The sequence below is a fragment of the Hermetia illucens genome, chromosome 1 (genome assembly GCF_905115235.1).
Source record: "Hermetia illucens chromosome 1, iHerIll2.2.curated.20191125, whole genome shotgun sequence".
In the NCBI taxonomy this organism is placed as follows: Eukaryota; Metazoa; Arthropoda; class Insecta; order Diptera; family Stratiomyidae; genus Hermetia; species Hermetia illucens.
The window spans coordinates 159,235,767-159,258,897 of record NC_051849.1 but is presented as its reverse complement, the minus strand read 5'-3'; the positions used below and the strand labels follow the sequence as shown (position 1 = coordinate 159,258,897).

The following is a 23,131-nucleotide window of genomic DNA, read 5'->3' as shown; positions in this document are numbered from 1 at the left end:
AGTGTATATGTATATATTACAACTTATAGCATTTATGCAATATGTAATATCATTTTTATTCAATTTTATCAAAAACCGCTGTTTCAGATTTCCAACTATGGATGTTGGAAGTATTTACGTCAACCGACAGGCATATCGAAATCCTTACGAACAATTCAATTTGTCGACACACCGAATCAGTTCAACGTATACAAAAGGACAACAAACGCGGAAATCCTTGAAAGGCAATTACCCTCAAAGTACGTGGCCCTCCCGCTACCCAATTAATTTATAGTCGTGAATTCAATTTTATAATTTTAGGTGCTTTCAACGAAAGCAAGTTCGATGATGCATCGCCACGTCCAGCAAGTCAACCCGCTCCTTTCGAATCAGTAGGGGGAACGACCTCAATTCTTGGACAGAGACGCTTTACTAACGTGGAAAAGTTCATTATGCAGAGGTAATTAATAATTTAGCGCGACGAGATGGGACTAGATGTAGTACACGCAAGCTAAAATATGGCAACGTAAAAGATATTTTCAAGCTATTTGCTTAAAATAGATACGAATCTATTGCACTAATCCTTGATTGAACCTGAAAAAGTTAATGAACTTTGTACGGGTAGGGGTAGTGACATAGCAATATTTTATTTTCGAAGATACCCAAGAACTTCTAGCCATTTAGTCCGATGGCGAATTGTACTGTACTGAATCACATCAGCGGTGCACCAGACGTTTACGAAAATTTGAAGAGAAGAAAGCTATTTCGGATCACGAATTTGTCCACCTAAATATGCATAGTGTAGCTCGACTCCGATATTTCATGTCTCGATTACTCGGGACACCAAAGTTGATTTTTGGTATTTGATAATCCCGATAATTCATACCAAATAGGTAGTCCGTTGACCATACCAATTACCGGGATATTACTGTAATCATTACTTGCTGGCTCCTAATATTAGGTTTTCCCAGATATGTATCCCCGCTTTGTATTAAGTGTCGGACATTATTCCAGAATATATAATGGAATTTTATTCATTTAATTTCCCCAGGTGATTGTTCAGCCAGCATTGGTCGTGAAGTATTCTCACAATGTTCCTGTGGCTCTTCTTAATAGGGTTTAGATTAACCGCGCTTTATTCATGTCATATATTTCAAGAGCACTCTGAACTACTCAGTTTCTGGTAATATTGTTCCATGAGTCATTCCTCTTCTTTCCTGAGCTGTTTTCCCATGGACTCTTTTCAACTCCATAGAATAGTTGGCCAAAGAAGGACTCCCATAGATTTGCTGTTGGGGAAAGTGAAGGCAGACCCCGAACTCACCAATTTGGGAGGCAACGTCAGCCGCATTAGATGGTCCCAGAAGGGAGATCTTATGTTGGAACTTAAGAAATCCAAGGATGTAACCGCGGACAAATTCTTAAGCCAAATGGGGAAGACTTTAGGGCAGCAAGCCGACATAAGAGCTAGCAGGCTGGAGATCACTATAATCTGCAAAGATATAGATGAAATCACGACGAAGGAGGAGGTTCGCGAAGCGTTGGAGAAACAGTTCGATCTTGCCGGACTACAAGACTCAGTGGTGAAAACGCTAAGGAAAGCCTATGGGGGAACACAAACCGCCATCATCAGCCTACCAGTGGAGAACGCACTCAAACTGTTAGCAGCGGGGAGAGTGAGAATAGGCTGGGTTATGTATCGCCTTAGGGAACAGGTGGCGTTAAAACGGTGCTTTAGATGCCTTGGCTTTGGTCACATTGCGAAGGCATGCACTAACCCAAATGACAGGTCAAAGCAATGCAGGAGATGCGGAGTGGAAGGTCATATCAGCAAGGACTACGGAGCTGACCCAAATTGTCTACTGTGCAAAGGAAAGGAGGGTGTGGACCATCGGCACATTGCGGGCAGCAGCAGGCGCCCGGAATACAGGAGAGCCCTTAGCACAAATCGCAGATGAGGTTGATAGAAATCAACCTCAACCACTGCGAGGCGGCGCAGGATCTACTTGCGCAAACCATCCGCGAGAAAAACATCGATGTGGCCATACTAAGTGAACCATACCGAAACCGCGGTGGTAGCGTTTGGGTCAAAAACCAAAAGGGCCAAGCAGCGCTGTGGACTTGTGGAGAACAAGCCTTCCAGGAAATAATGGAGCACCCGGAGGAGGGCTTCATCCGAGCGAAGATGAAGGGCATCCACATCTACAGCTGCTATGCTCCACCCAGCGCTACACTCGACTATGAGAGGATGCTTGCTGCTCTTGTTTTGGATGCAAGAGGACGTTTACCGGAGGCGATTTCAATGCGTGGGCTCTTGAATGGGGCAGCCGGATAACTAATGTCAGAGGACGTGTTTTCCTCTAAGTATTCGCGGAGCTGGAAGTGGCATTGGCGAATGTTGGGTCTTCGTACACTTTCCGGGGAAGGGGTCTGGGGTCTATAGTGGACCTGACATACGTGAGTGCCACTTTAGTCAGTAGAATCGCTTGGCATGTCAGTGAGGACTATACTCACAGCGACCTCCAGGCAATCTGCATAGAGATCAAGGGCGGATCGAGCTCGAAGAGTTTTCGCAGAATGCCGGGTGGTATGCTTGGCTGGACAGTGAAAGCTTTCGAGGGGGACACGTTTTCCGCAGTGCTCAAATCCAACATATCCCTGAATGGTACGGCTGGAGAGAAAGCCACTCAGATCACTCGATGGGTGACGGAAGCATGCGATGCTACTATGCCCAGAAGACGATTGCTCCTCAGTAGGCAACCCAACTACTGGTGGAACAACGAAATCGCAAGTTTGCGAGCCGCATGTTTTCGGGCAAGGAGGCTTTGCCAGAGGCTCAGGGGAAAACCCGGTGGCGACGGTCGAGAGGAGGCACACAAGCAATTACGTGGCCGCCTAAAGGAAGCCATTCGGAGGAGCAAAAAGAACTGCTTCAAACAGCTGTGTGACCATGCCGACATAAACCCTTGGGGCGAGGCTTACAGAGTGATGATGAAAAGGCTGCGGAAATCACCCCAGGTGACCTGTCCGCGCCTCCTGAAACAGATTGTTACCACTCTGTTCCCTCACCACGAAAATAGGGGAAGGCAAACTTTTGTCCAGCTAAATGACGGCATAATACCGCCTGTAACTGTGAAGGAGTTGCGGGAAATATGTGGTAGGTTCGGTGACAACAAGGCCCCAGGTTTGGATGGCATCCCCAACTGAGCTTTGAAACTGGCAGTGAAGACTAGGCCCGACCTTTTCGCCAACACCTTCGAGGCGTGCCTAAAAGAAGGAATATTCCCTGCCCAGTGGAAAAAGCAAAAGTTGGTGTTGCTTCCGAAGCCTGGCAAGCCACCTGGAAACCCAGAGTCGTATCGTCCTATCTGCCTGTTGGATACAATGGGGAAGATGATGGAGAGAGTCATCTACAACAGACTCCTGCCCATCGCCGAAGCCAGCAATGGTTTGTCGCAACGCCAGTTTGGTTTCCGACGCGTTCACTCTACGGTGGACGCAATTGGCATGGTGGTAAATCTTGCAGAAGGTGTACTAATTTCTGGCGGCTGCTGTGCCGTGGTGGCGTTGGATGTCAAAAACGCATTCAACTCGGCCAACTGGAATGGAATTAAAGGGGCATTGGCTGACATAGGTGTCCCCGGATACTTAGCGAATTTGGTGGAAAACTACCTCTCAGAGAGGACTCTATGGTACGGGACGGATGGGGGTCCCAAAGAGTACATTGTCACGGCCGGGGTAACACAGGGATCGGTACTTGGTCTCCTGTTGTGGAATATCATGTATAATGGAGTGCTTGCTCTTCCCGTACCAGAGGGGACTACGATTGTTGGCTTTGCTGATGATCTAGCTGCGGTTGTTGCTGCAAAACACCCAGAAGATGTGGAGGTTTACGCAACAGAAACAGTGAGAGCGGTAAGAGTCCTGGCTAGAAAAGGCCGGGCTGACCTTGGCGGACGCGAAAACGGAAGCGGTCTTAATAACGAAACGCAGCAAAAATAACACTGTAAAAGTGGAGGTCGGTGGGCATTCGGTCGTATCTAAGCCGGCTATTAAATACCTGGGGGTAATAATTGACACCAAATTGAGTTTTTGGGCAACACCTAGAGTATGTATTCCAAAAGGCAGCCGGTGCCACCACGGCACTTGCAAAAATGTTGCCAAATATCGGTGGACCGAAACATTACCGGAGGTTGGTGCTAGCCGGAGTGGTGCGCTCCATCCTGCTCTACTCGTCGCCTGTGTGGGCAGAGGCGCTTCCAAACTCTCAGAGACGGAAGCAGGTGAACGTGGTTTACCAGCGGATGGTTTTGAGGGTTTGCAGTGCTTTTAGAACCATATCAGATGAGGCAGTATTGGTGGCGGCAGGCGTGATTCCGGTTGACATTCTGGCCAAAGAAATGAGTGTCCTGTGCAATGCAGGACATATGGAGGGACATGCACAGCGTAGAAATGCGGCAAGATCAGAGTCGCTTGATCTCTGGCAACGCAGATCGGACGAGTCTACGAAAAGTCGGTGGACGCACAGGCTCATTCCCAACATTAGGGTGTGGCTTGAGCGAAAACATGGAGAGACCAACTACCATATTACCCAGTTCCTCACAGGACACGGTGGTTGCTACAGGCAGTATCTGCACCGCTTTGGGTTGGATGATTCTCCGAACTGTCCCAGATGTGATGGCATACCGGAGGATCCTGAACATGTGATGTTTCACTGCCCACGATTTGCGATGGAGAGAAGGAGCTTAAACCAGGTGCTGGGCAGAAGCGGGACGCCGGAGAGCTTCGTTATTGAGATGCTGGAGTCCGAGGAGAAGTGGCTTTCGGTTGGCTCCGCAATCATCCAAATGCAGGAGGAGTTTCTGAAGGAACAAAGAAGGAGGAAAGCTGCAAATAGGACAAGGATGAGTGCCTAAGAGCAAACCTACCCCGCGAAGTAATACCTCAATGGTGGTCCTGCGGGGCTGGGGCTGGAGAGACCAGGGGTGGTTTTTAGTGGGTGTGAATCCCACACGCGCCCGCTGTAGTTCCGCCGTTCCGGCGGCGAAGCTGCGGCGGACGTGTCTTTCTAAGAGTTTCCACCTCCGTGTACGCACAAAAAAAAAAGATTTGCTGTTGGACATGTTCTTATAGCCGCAGTGTTACAAAGACAAACCAGTCTTGGAAATTTATGTAGCTTTCCGGCTGAAGTTGATTCTTTCGGCTCAAATTACCACTAAATACGGAACCATTGGCCATTCTATTGCAGTCCATATCCAATGTAGTAATTTGTAGGTGCAGCTTCATTTCTACGCCGTGTAGTCTCCAAGCTCTTGCTGGAGTCATCTTCATGGGGGATTCGTTAAGTTCCTTTTGGTTTTGTATGACACTGAACTTTCTTTTGCGGCTATTCAAGGATGCTAGAGGGCATGGTTTTGCAATCAATTGTGACCTACGCGCTAAAAAACAAAGGATGCTCTGCTCTCCGAACTTCTGAAGCTTGTACTGAAATCGTTTCTCCCGAGGAGAAATAAAATAAGTGCACTGAATGTGTTCACTATTACTTCACTGTGTTATGCTTTCGCAATATTACCGTAAACGAAAAACAATATGGAAATTGTCCAGCGACGGATACGGACTTCGATGTCCAAATTCCGAATGAATCACCCAACTTCTGCCGAGAAATCGGAAGCAGGACCGTGGTTATTTTGGTGTGATGGTAGTCATTGTCAGTGAACTCGCTACGCACTTATTTTTACAGCAAAGAGCAGACTATCCCTTAGTATGCAGCTGGCTGCAAAGGAAACTGTGAACTAATTCCAGGTAACTTTAAGGATCGATCTTTCAACCCTTTTGAGTAGGCTGAAATTAGAAATTGAATGGATCGATTAATGGGAGTCGAGAGCAATGCGCAGCGAACACATGAATTACCTTTGGCAGCCACCCGAACTTCTAAAAAGCACATCATGAATGTGTGAGAGGAGAACAACTAGTGCAGGGTGTATTTCGACGTTAGAGACAATGGACCATTTCATTTCTGGCGCCGATGCAATACACGAACAGGCCCCTTACATACAGCATTGTATGTAAGGCGATTAATCAAAGCCTTGCATACAAACATGGGCTGATCACGTGAACATGTCCGATTTGCTGGTATGAGCCGCAGGCAGTACTTGATAGTTCCACTTACAGCCAGTCTTTGGGACAGGCAAATTCTAACTAATCATCGTGTAGTATAACGCAAGCCTGACGAGCTGTTCGTTGACAAGACTAATCGCTCGGGTTATTTTGATGTTGCTATCCCCCATGATAGCAGCATTGAACGGAAATACGTGGAGAAGAAGGAGAGCTGACGCTGAAAATCAAAGACGTCTAGAGAAAGTGGTTGTAGTTCCCACAATATTGTCAGCAACAGTACCTCAATCCCTCACAGCTTCGTTTGATGTCTTCACACACAGTCTAGTTCGAAACGTACAGAAATACACCATTTTACCTACGTGTGCCTATATGTCGAGGAGTTCTTGACGGATTCACCAAATAACCGACAAATGTCTGCCACCATCAGAGCCCCTTTATCTCTTGAGTAAGTAGGATCTTCCACTTAGTGATTGCATTAGATAAAATTCTGCATCTGCCGGGGTTGCGACAACTAAGGGAAATTAAAAATATTGTCGAGGGAGGTCGCACTGCGTCCTAATAGAACTATTCAGCCCCTTTATATTTATAGCTATTAACTATATTATGTCGTTCCAGCCTATAACCGACAAAAACTTTACTATGTTCCCACTTCCAAGCGTTTTAACCTGACATCTGACATTAAATATTCTCACATGTACCGCAACCTACTTTGGATAAGCACTGGATACTGTTCCAGAATATATGTGGAGGTTTCGACCCCCTTCTCACAGAATCTGCAAACAGTGCAGAAGTATAAAAACAGGCAGTGTAGAAATCAATAGCTTCTCCAGGTGATAATTTAGTCTTCAGTGATCTCCTTGGCGAGATTTAAACAATCTGTCGAGCGTTTGCGATCTTATCCCCCCATGAGCACCCTGGAGTGTTCCATTCTTAGTAAGTTCTCCCTCAGCCGTTTCTCTTAGTTTTTCAGCGTAGTAGACATGAACCCATTTCTAACCTAATTGCCGTCTACCCCATCGGGCTTGGAACCCATTGTATCCAGACGTTATGGAACGTACTAAACGTGTTTACTGCGTTACAGCCTTTCCATAACAATTTGGGTTAAGTACTTTAATAGCCGCTTGGTTGCCGGTTTGAATACCAATGGTCTGACTCTATAGCTCCTTTGCGAATACCCATTGATTCAAAATCCACTTTCCTTAGTCCAATAACCCCGGCGTCTGCTTCCTCTACTGTAAGGGATCCGTCAGGTTACGAATTAATCAGTTGCTGCTTTAAATCGTATGTCAATGACACGTTCTCCCGGTTTGCGCTGTTGCATCATCGTGTTTAAAATTTTTTTTCGAAATAAAATCTTGTTGTTATATTATTCCCTTGTATCAGCCATTCGGAATACCGCCTAGAAGAAATATGAACCTTCCTTCGGTTTAGGTACCACCCCACCTGGGAAATACTCCCGAACATTCTAAACATCGCCAATCTTGCATGCATCTGTATGTGCAAGTAGAGGGGAGTCAGTCCCAGAACGACTTTTAGGGATGCCGTTAGGCATATCTTCGTTGGTCCACTGATACGCACGCAAGCCAGTCTTTACAGTTTCTGTAACTTCCTGGTTATTTTGCTAAGTACTGTTTTACTTATGCAGATTACCATAGGTATTCACGGGTTTAACTATTGTTTTACTTCTAAATCCCCACCCTGCCCTTGGGTTTTATTCATGCAAAAGTATTAGAACTTTTTGGTGCTTTTTCTCGTATACCTAGCTTCCATTGCGGGTCATGGCATTCTCGATTCCCGAATGCGATGTATTATCCAACGGATTTAGACTGAAAGGGATTTATTTTCCTCGTTTTTGATAAAAAACCATTTTGCCGTCTCATGTTTTTTGGTACATAATGTCCCAAGGCTTCACTGTCCCGAACCACTCTCAGGAGAACCTAGGATGATTTTAAGAACTCTCTAGAATAGTGCTCTCTCTCTCCCCAGCGCAGACGTAGTTTAGAAGTTTAGACTGTTCATCTTACACTAGCATTTGTCTTTAGCTACTTTTCACTTATCTGTCCTCCTCTGTCTCTCCGTTATTGGGTAGAAAAGAGAATAGCACTGTCCTCCCAGTGAGATGAACGTCCCATCTGCTTTTTTTCAGAGAGAAAGGAAATTGCTCCCTCTAAGATGAAAACCAAGTATAGGCTAGATGACTGCAGTTTACTCGTTTCCTGAAGTAATTTCTCTTGGCTTTTCGATGCATTGTTATACGTTCTCAGTGCTTATTTGTACCTTGACCCTTTCTCAGTTTATTTTACTCCATTGAAGCGTTTTCGAACTTCTGTCCTCATCCTGACTAAATCCCGGTTCTTCCAGGCTAAGTCCTGTATTAAGTCAACTCTTTTGAAGTCTTCCACCATTATTAGACTAGACACTTCTAGATGAGCCATGTTATTGCCTAAATTGATAACATAAGTATCTTAATTTGTTCTCCAAAGATTTCTTAATATTCCATTTCAAAATTTGCCTCAACGTCCCATCTGATTAATTATATTCCTAACCAATCACGAAGGACGAATTTCAGAAGAGGCTCGACTATTCGTTTGATGTCTCCGCTTTCCTAAACTTATGCGCATTGGCATCATAGTTAAGACCATCACTAGCAGTGCCTTACCAATCTAGCAGCTTGTTCAGGATTAGAGGGTAGTCTTCCGCAATGTAAATCGATGTCATAATTTTCACGCATTTTCCAGCCGTCTTCTAATCGAACTTAGACAACCGCCAGATCTTCAGTCAGGAGTTCTGAAAGACTTACGTACGAGTATATATTATAGTTTGAATACAAGAATGATTGAAGCTTTTGGTTTTACAAGAGGTGTTCCGGAAAATTTTTCACCCAATGCGTCCTTCGAAATATCCTACTTTCGTCTCTTTTTTCCTTAACTTCTACTTTCCTTCTAAACATTCTCCACTGACACGTCCCCTCATTTTAGATAATTATGACATTTAGAAACTCCTCTGTTTCCTTCGTTCGCGGCTTATCACCACGGCTTAGGGTATGTGAATTGCCACAATGTGTGTCTCTGTTGCATCATCCTCGACACTTCCGACAGCTCTGCTTGCTTCTACAAGCGTGGTTGTAGACTAAGTAGCCAGCCTACATATGTTTGAGTTTGGCCCCGCTGCCTCAGTTCACAACCTGTATCTTTTTCTATCAATTTTATCATCCTTCTTATCCGAAACAGTCTAGCTAAAACATGGAAGGCGCTTCTTCCTTCCCAACTCTGAAGTCAAATATAGTCCCGAAGCAGTAAGCATATTGATAGTTACCACAGCCCCAAAGCTGTTAATCATGGTACCACTACGCTAATCCAAACTGAAGATTGATACTGAAGTACTGATTTTATGAGACTGCAACACCTTCTTTTCCTACCATAGACATTGCCTTTACGGACTTTCTGGGCTGGATCATCCTCATTCATAGGGACGAAGCGGCAACTTATTGAACCGGATTCTGTCTACGACCATACCGCAATGATATGATTCATGAATTTCATATGCAATTGACCATCGTCTTGTAGAGGCCAAATCTCCGAGGAATACCTCCTCGCACTGGTAAAATCGTTGTCTTGTACAATAAGAGCTTTGATCTTATGGTGAGGCGTGTCAAGCGGAGTAGATGTTGATTGCCAATCGTACGCGGACTTCGTCGCCCTAGCTACTATCTGTTGTGAATTTCTACCTTAGATAAGAGAAATCATCAACGGTTTAAAAGTTGTATTCTCCAAACTTTATTATTTTCAGTACTATTCGATTTTGTTTCTTCTTTCGCTGACATGCTAACATTACCAGCATGTGATTCTTGCCTTCCTTTTCCGCGCCACCCCCCGCCTGATTGAACTGAATGAAGGGAGATTATGCGTCTCGAGTTGTTCTCCCCATAATGTCTAATATCGTCAGCTAAGGCTAGTTGTTGGGTGGACTCGAAGAGAAAGGTGCCTTTCATATTCGTTTCACCATCACGGATCACTTTTTCTAGGCCAGGTTAAAAAGGAATAACCGGTCCAGCAAGATAGCAGAAAATATCTTGCAGATTGTTCGCAGTAACCTGATGCCTCTCCACTATATGTACGCCATTCATCAAAGCTGCACGGAGGCACCGTTCACTTAGCACGGTGAAAAGCGAATTTTACTAATTGTTAATGTGCATTTTTCATGCCTAAAATTTATTAGCTTTGAAAGTGGTCCTACAGTTATCAAACGGTGGAATTTCCTGATAAATATCAGTTTCAGGGTATCCTTTCGATAAAACCTTATGTTGAAGTGCTGACAAGGGTTTCAGAAAATCTTTCTTGAATAAAATTCATTCAACTTAGATTATCTAAGGTTCTTTAAAAAATAGGGGCAGAATTCGGTTCGAACTGCAACCGTATGAACTCAAACTTCCTATGATTTATTGGAAAGACGGTTCTTTCAGTATTAAGTTCTCCACCTGGTTACCTGGTTACCTGGTATTCGTAAGTAAATCATTAATTTTTGTCTTAATCGGGGAGCGCCGATTGAATAAAATTTACTAAAATCTGTTTCCAGTAGCTATTATTTTTGTGCCAAAGCACTCTTCTGTTATGGGGCGAATCCAAGCCTCTCAAGTTGCGACAGACTTCTCATCCGCAATGATGGGAAGCTGAAGGGGTGGAAGGAGAATTTCATCACGATTTTCCATCTTGTAGCATCTGGTAAAGTTCCATCTCTTGTGGATGATGTGTCAAGCCATCGTGACATAAAAGGACCGCCCCTCCAAATAGAGTGATATTATTTCTGCCACGAACACACTCAAAGGAATGAAACCAACTGGACGATGACAGTTAAGATTCCGATGGAAGGCATTTTGAAGGCGATTGTTGCAAAAGTATATGCGTGGTTCTTATTGTCACGAAAATAGTAGCTAGAGTAAATCTAGAGCAAATGAAGGAACGACTTGAGAGCTCAATGATAGAGACCGAATTTCCTTTCGAATCCTCCTGCACCCTCATCATTCAGACCATTCGGATCATTCTGAAGCACCGGCACCACTCCACCTATTCCCGGCGTCCCCGTGAGTAGGTGGGGACCTCATTAACACTATCAACTTATTGCAAATTATACCTCACTGGCACTGGTGATTAAGAATCAAAATACTAGTTCTTTTGAAAGAAGAGGGATCAGGTGAATTTGCGTTGACTTTTTTGTAGGACAGGACAGTCACAGTGGGAAAAGGGGAGTAATCATCGGAAATTCTTCGTACGAAGTAGTAGAATGGTGTAAGGAATGCTTGGACCGAGTGAAAGTCAAAGGTGGAACACAGAGCCTGTGCAATCGGAACTTATCATTGGAAATCACATCGAGGCTTTGCTAAGCTTTATAGGTATGAAAAAGGATGGTTGCTAAAAGGAAACGAAAACAGAGTTGGATATGACTTAAGAGAGAGGCACTCAAATTGTTTAGTTTCAACATATTTTTTAAGCGTTAGCGGAACAGATTGTTAACAGGATAAGCTGCAAATGAAAAAAAATTAGACCATCCGCATAAAGCAAGCAATAGACCGTGAGAGGAAAGAAAGGTCTTTGAAGATAAATAGAAATAGTAGTAGGCCCAAATGAAGCACTATGGTATACCATAGCAGAGGAAAAACGAACGACATATACAAAACCATTGAAAAAAGCGCATCAGGAACAGGTAAAAAAGTAGGTGGGCTAGCCAGGGAGCAACAGGGAAGTTAGCTCAAGAGTACCTTGTGATTAATAGAATTAAAGACTTTAGAAAAATCGATAGAGATAATGTGCACTTTCTATCGAGAATTTAAACTTTTGATCACGAAGTTGGTGAAGCCTAGTAAGTTGGTAGCATTTAGTCAGTAAAATCACTTCGTTCCCATTAACTTACCCTGTGTGATTGCCACTTCGGTATTATGCTGTGGGGCAGGATCAGTTACGAACGTCGGCTCATGTCGTTATTTGCTACTTTCCTCCTCAGCTGATTTTGGATAGTCTTCATGTGGTCGACAATATTCTCGGGTAACAAACAAACAGTCTGTCTATCTGTTTATCTGTCCATCCGTCTGTCTGCCTATTTGCTTGTAACGAAATTTGGTGGGAAGGCAAGAACTGTGAATTCCCACGAATGCGGTGAATTACATCGCATTACGCGGAGCTTAAGGGGTGGTCTCCATATACCTAAAAGTGAGGTACAACATTTTTTCATCGCATATATCCACATGAGATATCAAATAAACGGGATAAAATGTCAATACCATGTCGAATTGAATATCGAGTATATTCAATGTTTATATACTATGGGCTATATATAAGTGATACTATAGTGTAACCAAATATTTTCACATAAAAAAGCAGCAAAACCTCCCATACCTGAAGCGCCAAGCTTCTGGTTTCCCACAATTCATTCGTTTTGATGACCCCGACCATAAACTTTACATTCAATACTGTAGTAGTAAAAGTAAAAATTATTTTTAAACTCCGCTTCGAAAGATGTGCCTTTATGTGCGCTCTAAATTTGCGCATTATCTCCATTGTTGCCCAGCATTTTCGCTCAGTGACAGTGTAGTTCCGCTGAGGCTGTGTAAGCTTCCTCGTCATATACGCTATAGGAACTTCACCTCCCTTCTCTGTTTTTTGCATCAGCACCGCTCCTATGCATATTAACTTGCATCATAAGAAAGACCAAAGCCGAAAAGAGACTCGTTTCCAAAGTGTGAAAGGCCGAGACAGCTTCCTCAGACTAGCAAAACTGACACTTCTGTGACGCATGTCTGCCAACGGTACAATCAGGAAAGCGTAATTTGGCTTAAATCGCTGATACAACTCACACATTCCAAAGAACCTTCGTAGGCATTTGACTGTTTTCGGACGCGGAAAATGTTTAATGGTGCGTGCCTTCTCAGGATCGGTACAAATCGTCTCTTTGAATAAGTATCAAACCTCCTTCCTGAAAAATTTACTTTTCCAGATGTCCAATGTTATTCTATCGAGTTTCATACAGAGAATCACTTTCCTTGAGAGCAGCAGGTGCTGTCGAACATTTCAGTGATGAGCATATAGTCACCTAAATGTACGAAGACTTGATGGCGGAAGTAGGCAAGGGGTACTTTGTCCAGCAGTCGCTGCATTGTTTGAGGTGCGTTGCAAAGCCCAAACGGCATAGTGACGAACGGATTGAGTAGTTACACGGGAACTGTGAAGGCAGTCATAATCCATGACCCCTCAGCCAGTGAAATTTGCGCATCGTTCAGACCTAGGCTTGAATAAATTTAGTTTTCAGAAGATGGCTGAAAATCACCTCCTTGTGAGATAACAGATACACGTCTTTGACGGTGACACTATTCACCTTAAGGGCATCAACGCAAACCGCACTTTATCCGGTTTCACCACAAGAGTAACCGACAAAGAGAAAGCGATTTGGAATTCCCCAATTCCTTCATGGAGGGAGAGCCTGAGAAATGTCTCTGCTAAATCGGTTTATTACAATAAAGATCGATGACGGATGTCGTAGGACTTTTACGTCCTGAGCCCTCCGACTAAAACAACGGAAAACTGCCAATAACAGCATTGAACCTTACTTACTGGTGTGCCGTCAACTGGTGTTGATTGACGTACTAAACATTATATATTAAGCAAACTGAATATAAATAAAGTCTTGTACGAGTCCCAGCTTGCACACAAAATCAGTACCAAGGTATTGATTTTGAGTGAAACGCATGATAAGGAGGAACGACGTCGATTCCGTCCGATCACAAAACATGATGTCAGCCGAAAATCTTCCTACCGTGGAGTGGTTGGTCATGTCTGCTTTCCTGAAATAGATACGTAAGCTCTTCCATTTGTACCGACCGTCTTTCATAATTTTCTGGGCTAAATTCGTAGCCAAAAAACTTACGGTGGCTCTGTTTACCCAAGCCTGTGACACCCGCATGCGGGCGACCAACTTGTGAGAACGACAGAGTAGTAGAGACGACGGTTGCGCATTATTCGCAGCCAACAATTACGCAAGCAAAGAGTTAAGCACTGACATTTTTGCGTCGCCACCTCTGCCACTGCGAAAATCCTTTCTCTGACCGCTTAATATCGTTGCAGTTGCATCTACAAGGGAAGCATCGGTTTCCTAGAAACTACAACACGGCAACTTTCGGAGCTATTGTGGAAGACGTAATGTCCACACAGTTACTTGCGTCCGATACAGGAACGCGCTGATTACTAGGGCTGGAACTAAACTTGATGATTTGGGAACCCAAAGCAGTAGCAAAAAACTTCGAGATCCTCTCAATATTCTTCCCACAAATGTCCACTCTGCAAACAAATCCAGTAGCCCAAATCTAAACCACACTCAGGGCTGAGGATTTCCTGAGATGCACTTCATGTTCACCTCCTCTTCAGATTCAGGAGAATAACTCTGCAATTGGGTGCTTGAGAGACGCTCCTCTAAAATTTCGCTCAGCTGCACTAATTTTTGTAACTCGCGAACTGTACTAGCTGGGACATACAAAAGTTGCCTCTGAGCGTCGGGCCTCACCCCGACGTGGTAACTCTACCTATTCATCTTCGCTTAAAAAATTCTCTAGCCTGTTGGCTACCAAACGCACAGGCTTATAATTGTTGAAATCTTCGCATGGACCTTGGGTGCGGCCCTGCATCATTTCCAGTATATCCCAGACATCTAGTGAATCCTTCAGCTGCTTTCGTCATTTTCCTAAAAGTTCTAAAAAGTTTCGGATCCCGAACTCCAGGCGTCAGCCGTCATGGCAGAACACCTTTGGCCTGAAGAGGCACCAGACAGAAGGCAATGTTTATTTTCTAAAGGAATCCCGCTGTTCCATATTTATGTTGAAAATTAACATCGACGAAAGAAAACTGTAAAGGCAAAAGAGAAATGAAAATGAAATCAACTGAACAAGGAAAAAGTAAATAGTAAAATTGGAAAAAATAGTGAATAGAAAAACGAAAAAATCAAAACCCAAAAAAACTAAAGCGAAGATAATATAAATTTAGAAAATTTTAGCTAGAGAATAAAAGAATGGAGCTAGGTAAATTACCAACAAACAATAAGCAAAAAAAAGTATCCAAGCGTCCAAAATGACCACTGAGGACTTCTCAAGTCAACCAAAATACCCGAAATTTCATCTCAAAAAATTGTTGCAATATCTACGCAGGAAAATTTTCGCCTCCAGTGCTTACCTACGAAGAAACATCCATCAAATTGCCCGCTGTCGCAGAGTATTAGATAATCAATTGAAAGCAAAAAGGAATCGCAAGAATTCAATCTACTCAGTTCGAATCCGAAAACAAAGTGAGGATGAATCATTGAAGAACGAATCATTGAAGAAATGGGACAGCATTTAGCCGACTGCCTCTGCATTTTTTCAAAGATTCATCTCACCCGCCACCTCATCCCGACGAATGAATGAAGAGATTGCTGTTTCACGCAAAGGTAGGGAAAGACACTCCTCAAAAGCGCGGGCGACAATACCTTTCAACAAGAGGCAAGGCAAGAGCCCATAGATCCAGAGACTTCAGGGAGGCAACCATTCACAAGACGATAAGTCTCTAAGACAAGCACAAGAAAAGACCAACCCTTGAGGTATACTACTAACGTCAACTGAATAGGATATGAAACTCTACAAGATGGAAAGGGTAATTGTAGCAAAGGAACAGTTGCTTCTGGAGGAAAAGGCAGTTGAAAACTTGAGAAAGTATTGTATCCGACACATCAAAACAAAGTTGTGAGCCGAAATAGGCTCTTCCAATGATACAATTAATCGGAACCTGGGAAATGTCAGCCTCCAGGTTGGGAGCCGTTTGAAATTACAAAATTTGATTAGTCGATGGCCAAAAGACCATCTTGAGTGGCCGGTGATGACCAGGAAGGGAGAGCTATCTCAAAATCTAAAAAGAAAAGAAGATTTGCAAAGTTGTTGACTATAAGCACCCTAGAAATATAATGCCCATGATGTTTGTCCTTGATAAATTCAGACAGCTCAACTATCTTTATCCCGAGCTGGGTGAAGGGTGATTCCTCCGAATCACGACTTTGTTCTTTATGAGCCCCGATGGGATAATTTCTTTTTATACGTTCACCTTTGACCCCTTTTGAACAAACACCGAGCGTGTTGTTACTAGTTTTTTAGTCCAGCGATCTACTTTTGACCTTTCTTTGGTTATGTCTATTTGCGACACGCGGTTTATTCGGAAACGGCTAAACCAATCGTCACGAAATTTTGCACAACATGCGAAAGGGAGGTGTAAATTTTTTTTCACAGGATATAATCTTGCGGGTTATCAAATAAAAAAACTCGATTAGTATTTTTTGAAATTAATCCTGTTTTTATACTGGGTGAAAGATAGGGGAGCTGAAAATGGAGGCGCCGAATAGTATAACAGGTATTGTTCTTAAAATCTATCCAACCGAAAAATCTGAAAAAAAATCACAAAGGGGCACCTTTGCAAAATCTAGACCTCGAAATACATCCCATTCAGATATCTGCTCAAATAATAGCACATTACAAGATTTTGGAAATTTACCCGAAGACCCTCCTGAAGTTCATCCTAGAGTTTAAAGAAACGGTACCGCTATAAGTAATAATATAACTCACAATGTTGAAGTTTGAAGTCCAGTTATATATTTTACATGAATCGTATTCTAAGATGATTATGACGTCGTCATCATATACAGTAAACTCATATGAACGGCAGAGCTGGACTCTGGAAATATCAATATCAAGGAATGTTTTGAATTTTTAGTTATGTATAGATGGGAAAATGTGTACAGGAAATTTTTCATACAATATGGACACAAAACCTTTATACCCGAAGCTTCCCACTCCCGGTATTCTGACTTGTTTAAAACTTGATAACCCCTAACAACAAGAGTTCTGACTAAATCTGAAATTTTGTTGAATTGTTACGCGGGAAATCTTGCCACAACATATAGCTAGGCATTCCTGCAGTATTTTTGGAGATTCAAACAAAATTTGCCGACAACATATGCGTCAACACCTGCCATGGCTTCACGCTGTCAGATGCGATACAACTGCTTAATAAACAGTCTACGACCTTGGCAACCATTAAGCGTGTCGTTGAGGCTTCTACTTTGGTACCGCGGTAGCATGGTATCCTCTGTCGGCGGTATCAAGTATGTCTACTTTCTTTCTACCAACGATGACTTAACCGAGTCCAACGATTCAAGACAATCACTAAATACCCTCTAGAAGGTAAATCGCAACATTGGTGCAGTGCCGGAAATGCCCCGATCTACTATGTCGTCGCTATCTACGTGTTCCCGGCAGCTTAGGAATTCGTTCAGCAAGACTTTCGCTTCTGAAAATGCGCTTCCTACTGTGCTTAACAGTGTAGACTCAACATCTTTCTCAGGACTCTGTACAACGGGCCTCTCAATCTGAGTTGATTTCATCTCCTCCATCCCTATATCACAGTTGCCTCAACTGGCTTTGCGTCTCTCATTCCACGACCCCTATGCAACAAGTCACAGTCCACCAAGCCTCCGATCTTGCCTCGCTCCATCGCGCCTTCATCGAGACAATATCTGCACCTCCTCAGCAGGTCACGAATCCAAACGCAGCCGCTTCACTTTTTGACATCGTTCCTCGTCGCTGCTCTATACACTTGCACTTCATCCACCTGTGACAATGGCCTCAGGTGAAAGGTGGTCTCCCCACCTAAACATCTTTAGGCTGCCTTTTGCAACTTCTGCGGACGATATACTGAAGTACATGAAGCGCAGACTTGGTTTAGCGTTTTTCAAGGTCACTTATCCCCCCGAATTTGACATCTTCGACAAACCTTCTTTCTGGCATGAAGGTGTGTTAATCAAAACATACAAGCGCAACAATTCGCGGGAACAACCCGCCTGCCAAGCCATGTAAGTAAATTCATGTTTCCTGTCCGTCTGCCCTATCAGAATGTTAGGGATTTAAGAACTAAGCTGGGGGCCTTCAATTTATTCACGCTGGCTTAGCAACACCATGCACCATCGGGGTACATCTTGTAAGTCCACCGGCGGTGGGTTCCTAATTGCAATAAAAGATACACTCTGCACCGAACTCGTCTTCTCCTCATTTGGCTCTCCTTATGACTGACTTATTCTTCGTGTCTCCCCACCCAATTCCCTCCCGTTCATTGTATCTTGTTTATACGTCCCCTGTGCTTGCCCTTCTCACCTGAACAAAGATTTTCTTGGCGTTTCGTCTGAAGCTCCTACTGAGTGATTCCCTTCCCTCCCTTTTTAAGGTTTTGTGTATGGGTCCCCATACATGCAAAAGGGGGTTGTAAAATTTTTTTCACCAAATATAGTCAGGTGGGGTATCAAATTAAAGGACTCGGTTAGTACTTTCCGAAGCGTTTTGTTGAAAAGGTGGGGAGTGCGGGGGGTTGAAAGTGATCATTTCTTTACGGCGACCAACCGAAAAATCTGAAGAAAATCAGGAGGCTGCCACTATATGGTGCCTGGGCTCTGAAATACCTTCCATGCCGATACCTGTTCAAATAAAGTTAATAATAGTACATTACTATATTTTTTTATAATTGGCTGGAAGCCCCCCCCCCCCTTAAGTTCATCCTAGCACCACAAAATTGTGCAGTGTTCCTGCCCTTCTATTATACTTTCTTCCTTTATGAACACTTGCTCTACCTTGAATTTCAATGCCACCAAAACACATTGGGACGCATTCTTGATCTCTCAACCTCCCCGAGTTCCACCTTCCGTTATTTCCTTGCACATCTCCGTATATCAAAACTGACCCTCACCACCCTCCCCCCCCCCCACAACGGGAATTTGAAGCGGAGCTCCCCCGTTCAGACTCTAAAACTGCGCGTAAATCTACCAAGATCAACTTCCGCAAAGTCAACTTAAACGATCTTAAAACAGCTTTAGTGTCCATCAATTGGGTTTGCATACTTTGCAACTCAGCGTGTGATCAAGCTCTTAGCATCGTTTGCAACATCCTGTCCGATCTCCTCCCCTGTTATGTCCCTTCTTTCCCTACCTGCGTTCGCACCCAACTTGATTTACAACGGAGATCCTTAATATATATATATAATTTATTGCCAATAATGTGTTACAAAGTTGTTTTTTTATATAACAAAATTTGAAATTCAGAGTCCAGTTAAACTAACTTGACATCTTACAATTACAAGTGTTGCATGCGCGCAATTTGTACTTTATACATTATGCGTTATTTAGAGGAAACTGGCAATTAAAAACCTCTACAACTTGAAGCAAAACTAAAACTTATTCTAACTTAACCTAATTAAACTTTATAAGCTAATTTTTTTTTTACGTTAAAGAATTTATTAACGGATTATCCACAAGTGCAATCCCATCATAAAATTTCTTATTCAATACACTAATTACTGAATCAATTAAGTCAACTTTAGCTAAAGAGTGCAGTGCTTTCGTGTTGAAAAATTTCGAACGATTTAAGATTATTTTCAGCACTTTATTTTGTGCAGTTTGAAGTTTTGTGGTATGTGATTTAGCACAAGTAGCGAAGATTGGAGCTGCATAGGACATTACAGGCTGGAAAATCATTTTAAAAATTAACAGCTTATTTTCTATGCTTAGTTGGGACTTTCTATTAATTAGTGGGTACAGAACTTTAATCAGACTATTAACCCTATTTATCGTCTGAGTAATGTGATCTTTATAAATTAAAGATTTGTCGAACGTAAACCCCAAATACTTAAGCTGCTTAGTCCACTTTACTTTACATCCATTTATGGATAAATCTGAGGTAGGTATGTAAGGAATTGATCTACGTTTAGTAAAAAATATGGCTTGAGTTTTTTGTTCGTTAATTTTAATTTTCCATTTTTGAAAATATTCTAATATAACACCTATTGCATGTTCCACTGTTGTTTGGATTTTAGAATAGAGAGTGTCTGCTGTATAAATTGCAGTATCGTCTGCAAATATTGCAATTTGTACACCGTCTGCCTGAGGAAAATCATGTGTGTAAATAAGGTACAATAGTGGGGCCAGCACTGAGCCTTGTGGAACTCCTGGCCTAATATTCTGGGGCTCCGAAAGGTTATTATAAATGTGCACCTTAAATGACCTGCCACTAAGGAAACTATTGACCAGATTAATAAGGTAAGCCGGAAAGTTCGCCTTTATGAGCTTGTAGAGTAAACCATTGTGCCACACTCTATCAAAAGCTTTTTCTATATCTAGGGACACTAAGGCCATAGATTGTTTTGAACTGAAAGCTAATTCAACAGCATTTTTTACACGCATTAACTGATGGTTTGTTGAATGCCTTTTCCTAAATCCAAATTGCTCGTCCGGTATCATTTTTTGACATTCCACGTGGACAGAAAGATGTTGTTTGATGATCTTCTCAAACACTTTTAGATCCTTAATAAAATTCGCCTGAAACATGGATTGCGCAAGAAGAATCGGGTTTCTAAGAATAACGCCAACCTTGCTCACTGTAAAGTCGGTGATTAAAAAAAGCGCACAAAAGGTACTTGTTGAACGTCGAAGCGGCCTTGCCTGCGGTAACTTGAAAACGTTTTGGTCCCACACTCGCTATTCCCGTAATCCCACCCAATCTCTCCCTTCAGAAGAAGGTTTTGCTGACTTCACTGCCAACTCCCCACAACAATTCCGCAGCTTCTCTGCACCTACTTCTCTTCCGTGTTTTCTCCTGCAACCACTCCACCCTCTACGCCTCTTTTAACTGCAGACTGCCCCGAATTTTTGGCCATTCCCCTCCTTATGCTTTCCTGGATTGAATTCTTCATTGGTAATATTGACATCAATGTCGGACCTGGCCCCGATGGGCTTCCCAACCTCTTCCTTCTCAACTGTAGCAAACACATTTACCCCCTCCTCGGTATAATCTACAACAAAAGCCTGGAAGAATGCTATGATGCTATCATCCCTATCCTCAAAAGCGGAGACCCTACTCTTGCTGTGAACTACTGCTCCATCTCTTTTCTCTCCTCTTGCTCCAAAATCCTCCAAAGATACCTCAACGACTGGTTGACTGCGACTTCGGTTACCTCATTGTCAAAGAACAGCATGGTTTCGTAAAACATCCATGGCTTCAAACTTTCTGGTCTTTACTAATTTCGATGCTAAATGCTTTAGTTTACGACATGAGGTACATGCTATTTATACTGATTTTTCCAAAGCTTTTGATACCGTTGCCCATATTCATATTCAACTCTCCAAACTCGCTACTCAACCTTCATGCCTCAAACATCTCCTGGCTTTCCTACTGTCTCTCATGCCGTTCCTGCAGAATTTCTTTTCATGGTTACTCATCTCGTTCCTTCTCTTCTTCCCGTAGTGTTATCCAAGGCTCTATACTTCGTCCCTTATTCTTCCTGTCTTTTTATTAATGATCTCGCCTCCACCCTCACCTGCCCGCGTTTTGTTTACGCAGGCTAACTTAAATTATTTGCCTCTGTTTCGGCTCTCTTGCAGCGCAAACTTGATACTCTAGTCCGTTTGTGTTCAATTAAAAAGCTGACACTGAATGTCAGAAAATGCCACTGGATGTGCTATTCGCTTGAACCATTCCCAAGATCCTTTTTCTATTCTCTTAGTAGAAAACCCATTTCACTACTGACCTCTTTCCATTGCTTGATGATGACAAACTTCATTTAAATTCCCACTTCGTTCCCATCATCAATAAAGCTAGTTTATTCTGCTTTTCTCCTCCGAATTCTTAACACTCTTCAACTCCCTTGTCAGAAACATCCTTGAATATTGGTGTATGACAAGGTCCCCCTTCCGCATCTGTGACTGTCGTGCTCTTGAAGGTGCATAACGTAAATTCACCCGGACACCCTTATGCCCCCTTATACAAAACCTTCCACGAATTGACTATTCATCACGACTCCGCAGTCTCAATCTTCCTTCGCTGTAGCAACGCTGCATCTTCCTTGACATGTGTACCCTGATAATGGACTGCTCTGCCAACTCTGATATTACTTTCCACGCCGCCTCTCATAATATATGTAGTGCGTAAGGTTAAAATTAAACATTCACCTTACATACCTTTCCGAAGCAGTATGAGCATTATTTTTCTGACAGCTCAGCTCAGGATTCCTCAAATTTTATTAAAGTATGATTATTTGTAGAGCAGCCTAATCAAATTTTCGGATATTGAACTGTCTTTTCAATTTCTACCTTATACGGCAATGTACGTAGCCCAAAGAGTAATTCAAAGTATCTACTTGCCGCTAAAAATACAAAGGTCAAGGTGCGCAAATTACGTCCTCCTTCCAATATCTTCGTAATGTACGTGAATAATTAACGACATGAAAATACGCCAAAGCTCCTACAGCAATTTTTGCATAGACTTCATATTTCCAATAATTTGATTTGTTTCGTAAATCATTCCCAGGTTATTACTTGACCTCTAGAACTTTGCCTCGAGAAAGGTAATCTATTATCCTCCAAGGATTCAAGGCTACAGCGAATGACATGTGAGAAAGTTTCCTTTGGAAGGAGAAAAAAATTATTACCAAAGCAAAATTAAAAAGGCATTAAACTCTTCCTCTGATACCATTTGTATTTATTGCGTTCTGTTGTGTCGGAAATATATTTTTGTACAGTCCCAAGAGTTGAGTCCTTTTACACTTGAACTTTACCGTTTGAAGACACCAGTATTTACTATTAATCCTTAATAACAATTTTGACCATGGCCATGAGCGACGACACAACAATTCCAGGGCAATGATAACATTTCCATAATATGGAATTTCATTGAACTCAACTGTACTCGATAATGATGGGTGCGTGTGCTAATTGGAATGATGAGAATAATTGATGAAGTGAGTAGTTACTGGGCTTCACCATTACCCTCATTAAGACTCTATGCGCCGCACTTACCAACTTTGGTGTAACTATGGAGAAAAGCACTAAATCAAATTTGAAATTTTGATTTGATTATCTAAAATAGGTCAACAATGAATGTAAAACGAAATAGAACTCCAAATCTGTAATTAAACATGCCCCACAGACAGGGCCGAAA

At 42.7% G+C, this 23,131-nt stretch overlaps 1 protein-coding gene across 2 annotated transcripts in view; it reads left to right on the top strand.

The window, feature by feature from the left end:
- LOC119646189 overlaps positions 1–23,131 on the top strand; it is a 124,223-nt gene that overhangs the window by 81,663 nt on the left and 19,429 nt on the right. For both annotated transcript variants that reach the window (XM_038046573.1, XM_038046572.1), the window contains exons 7-8: positions 88–239; positions 301–439. In XM_038046573.1, coding sequence (XP_037902501.1) covers positions 88–239; positions 301–439 — 291 coding nt within the window. The remainder of the gene's footprint in view (positions 1–87; positions 240–300; positions 440–23,131) is intronic.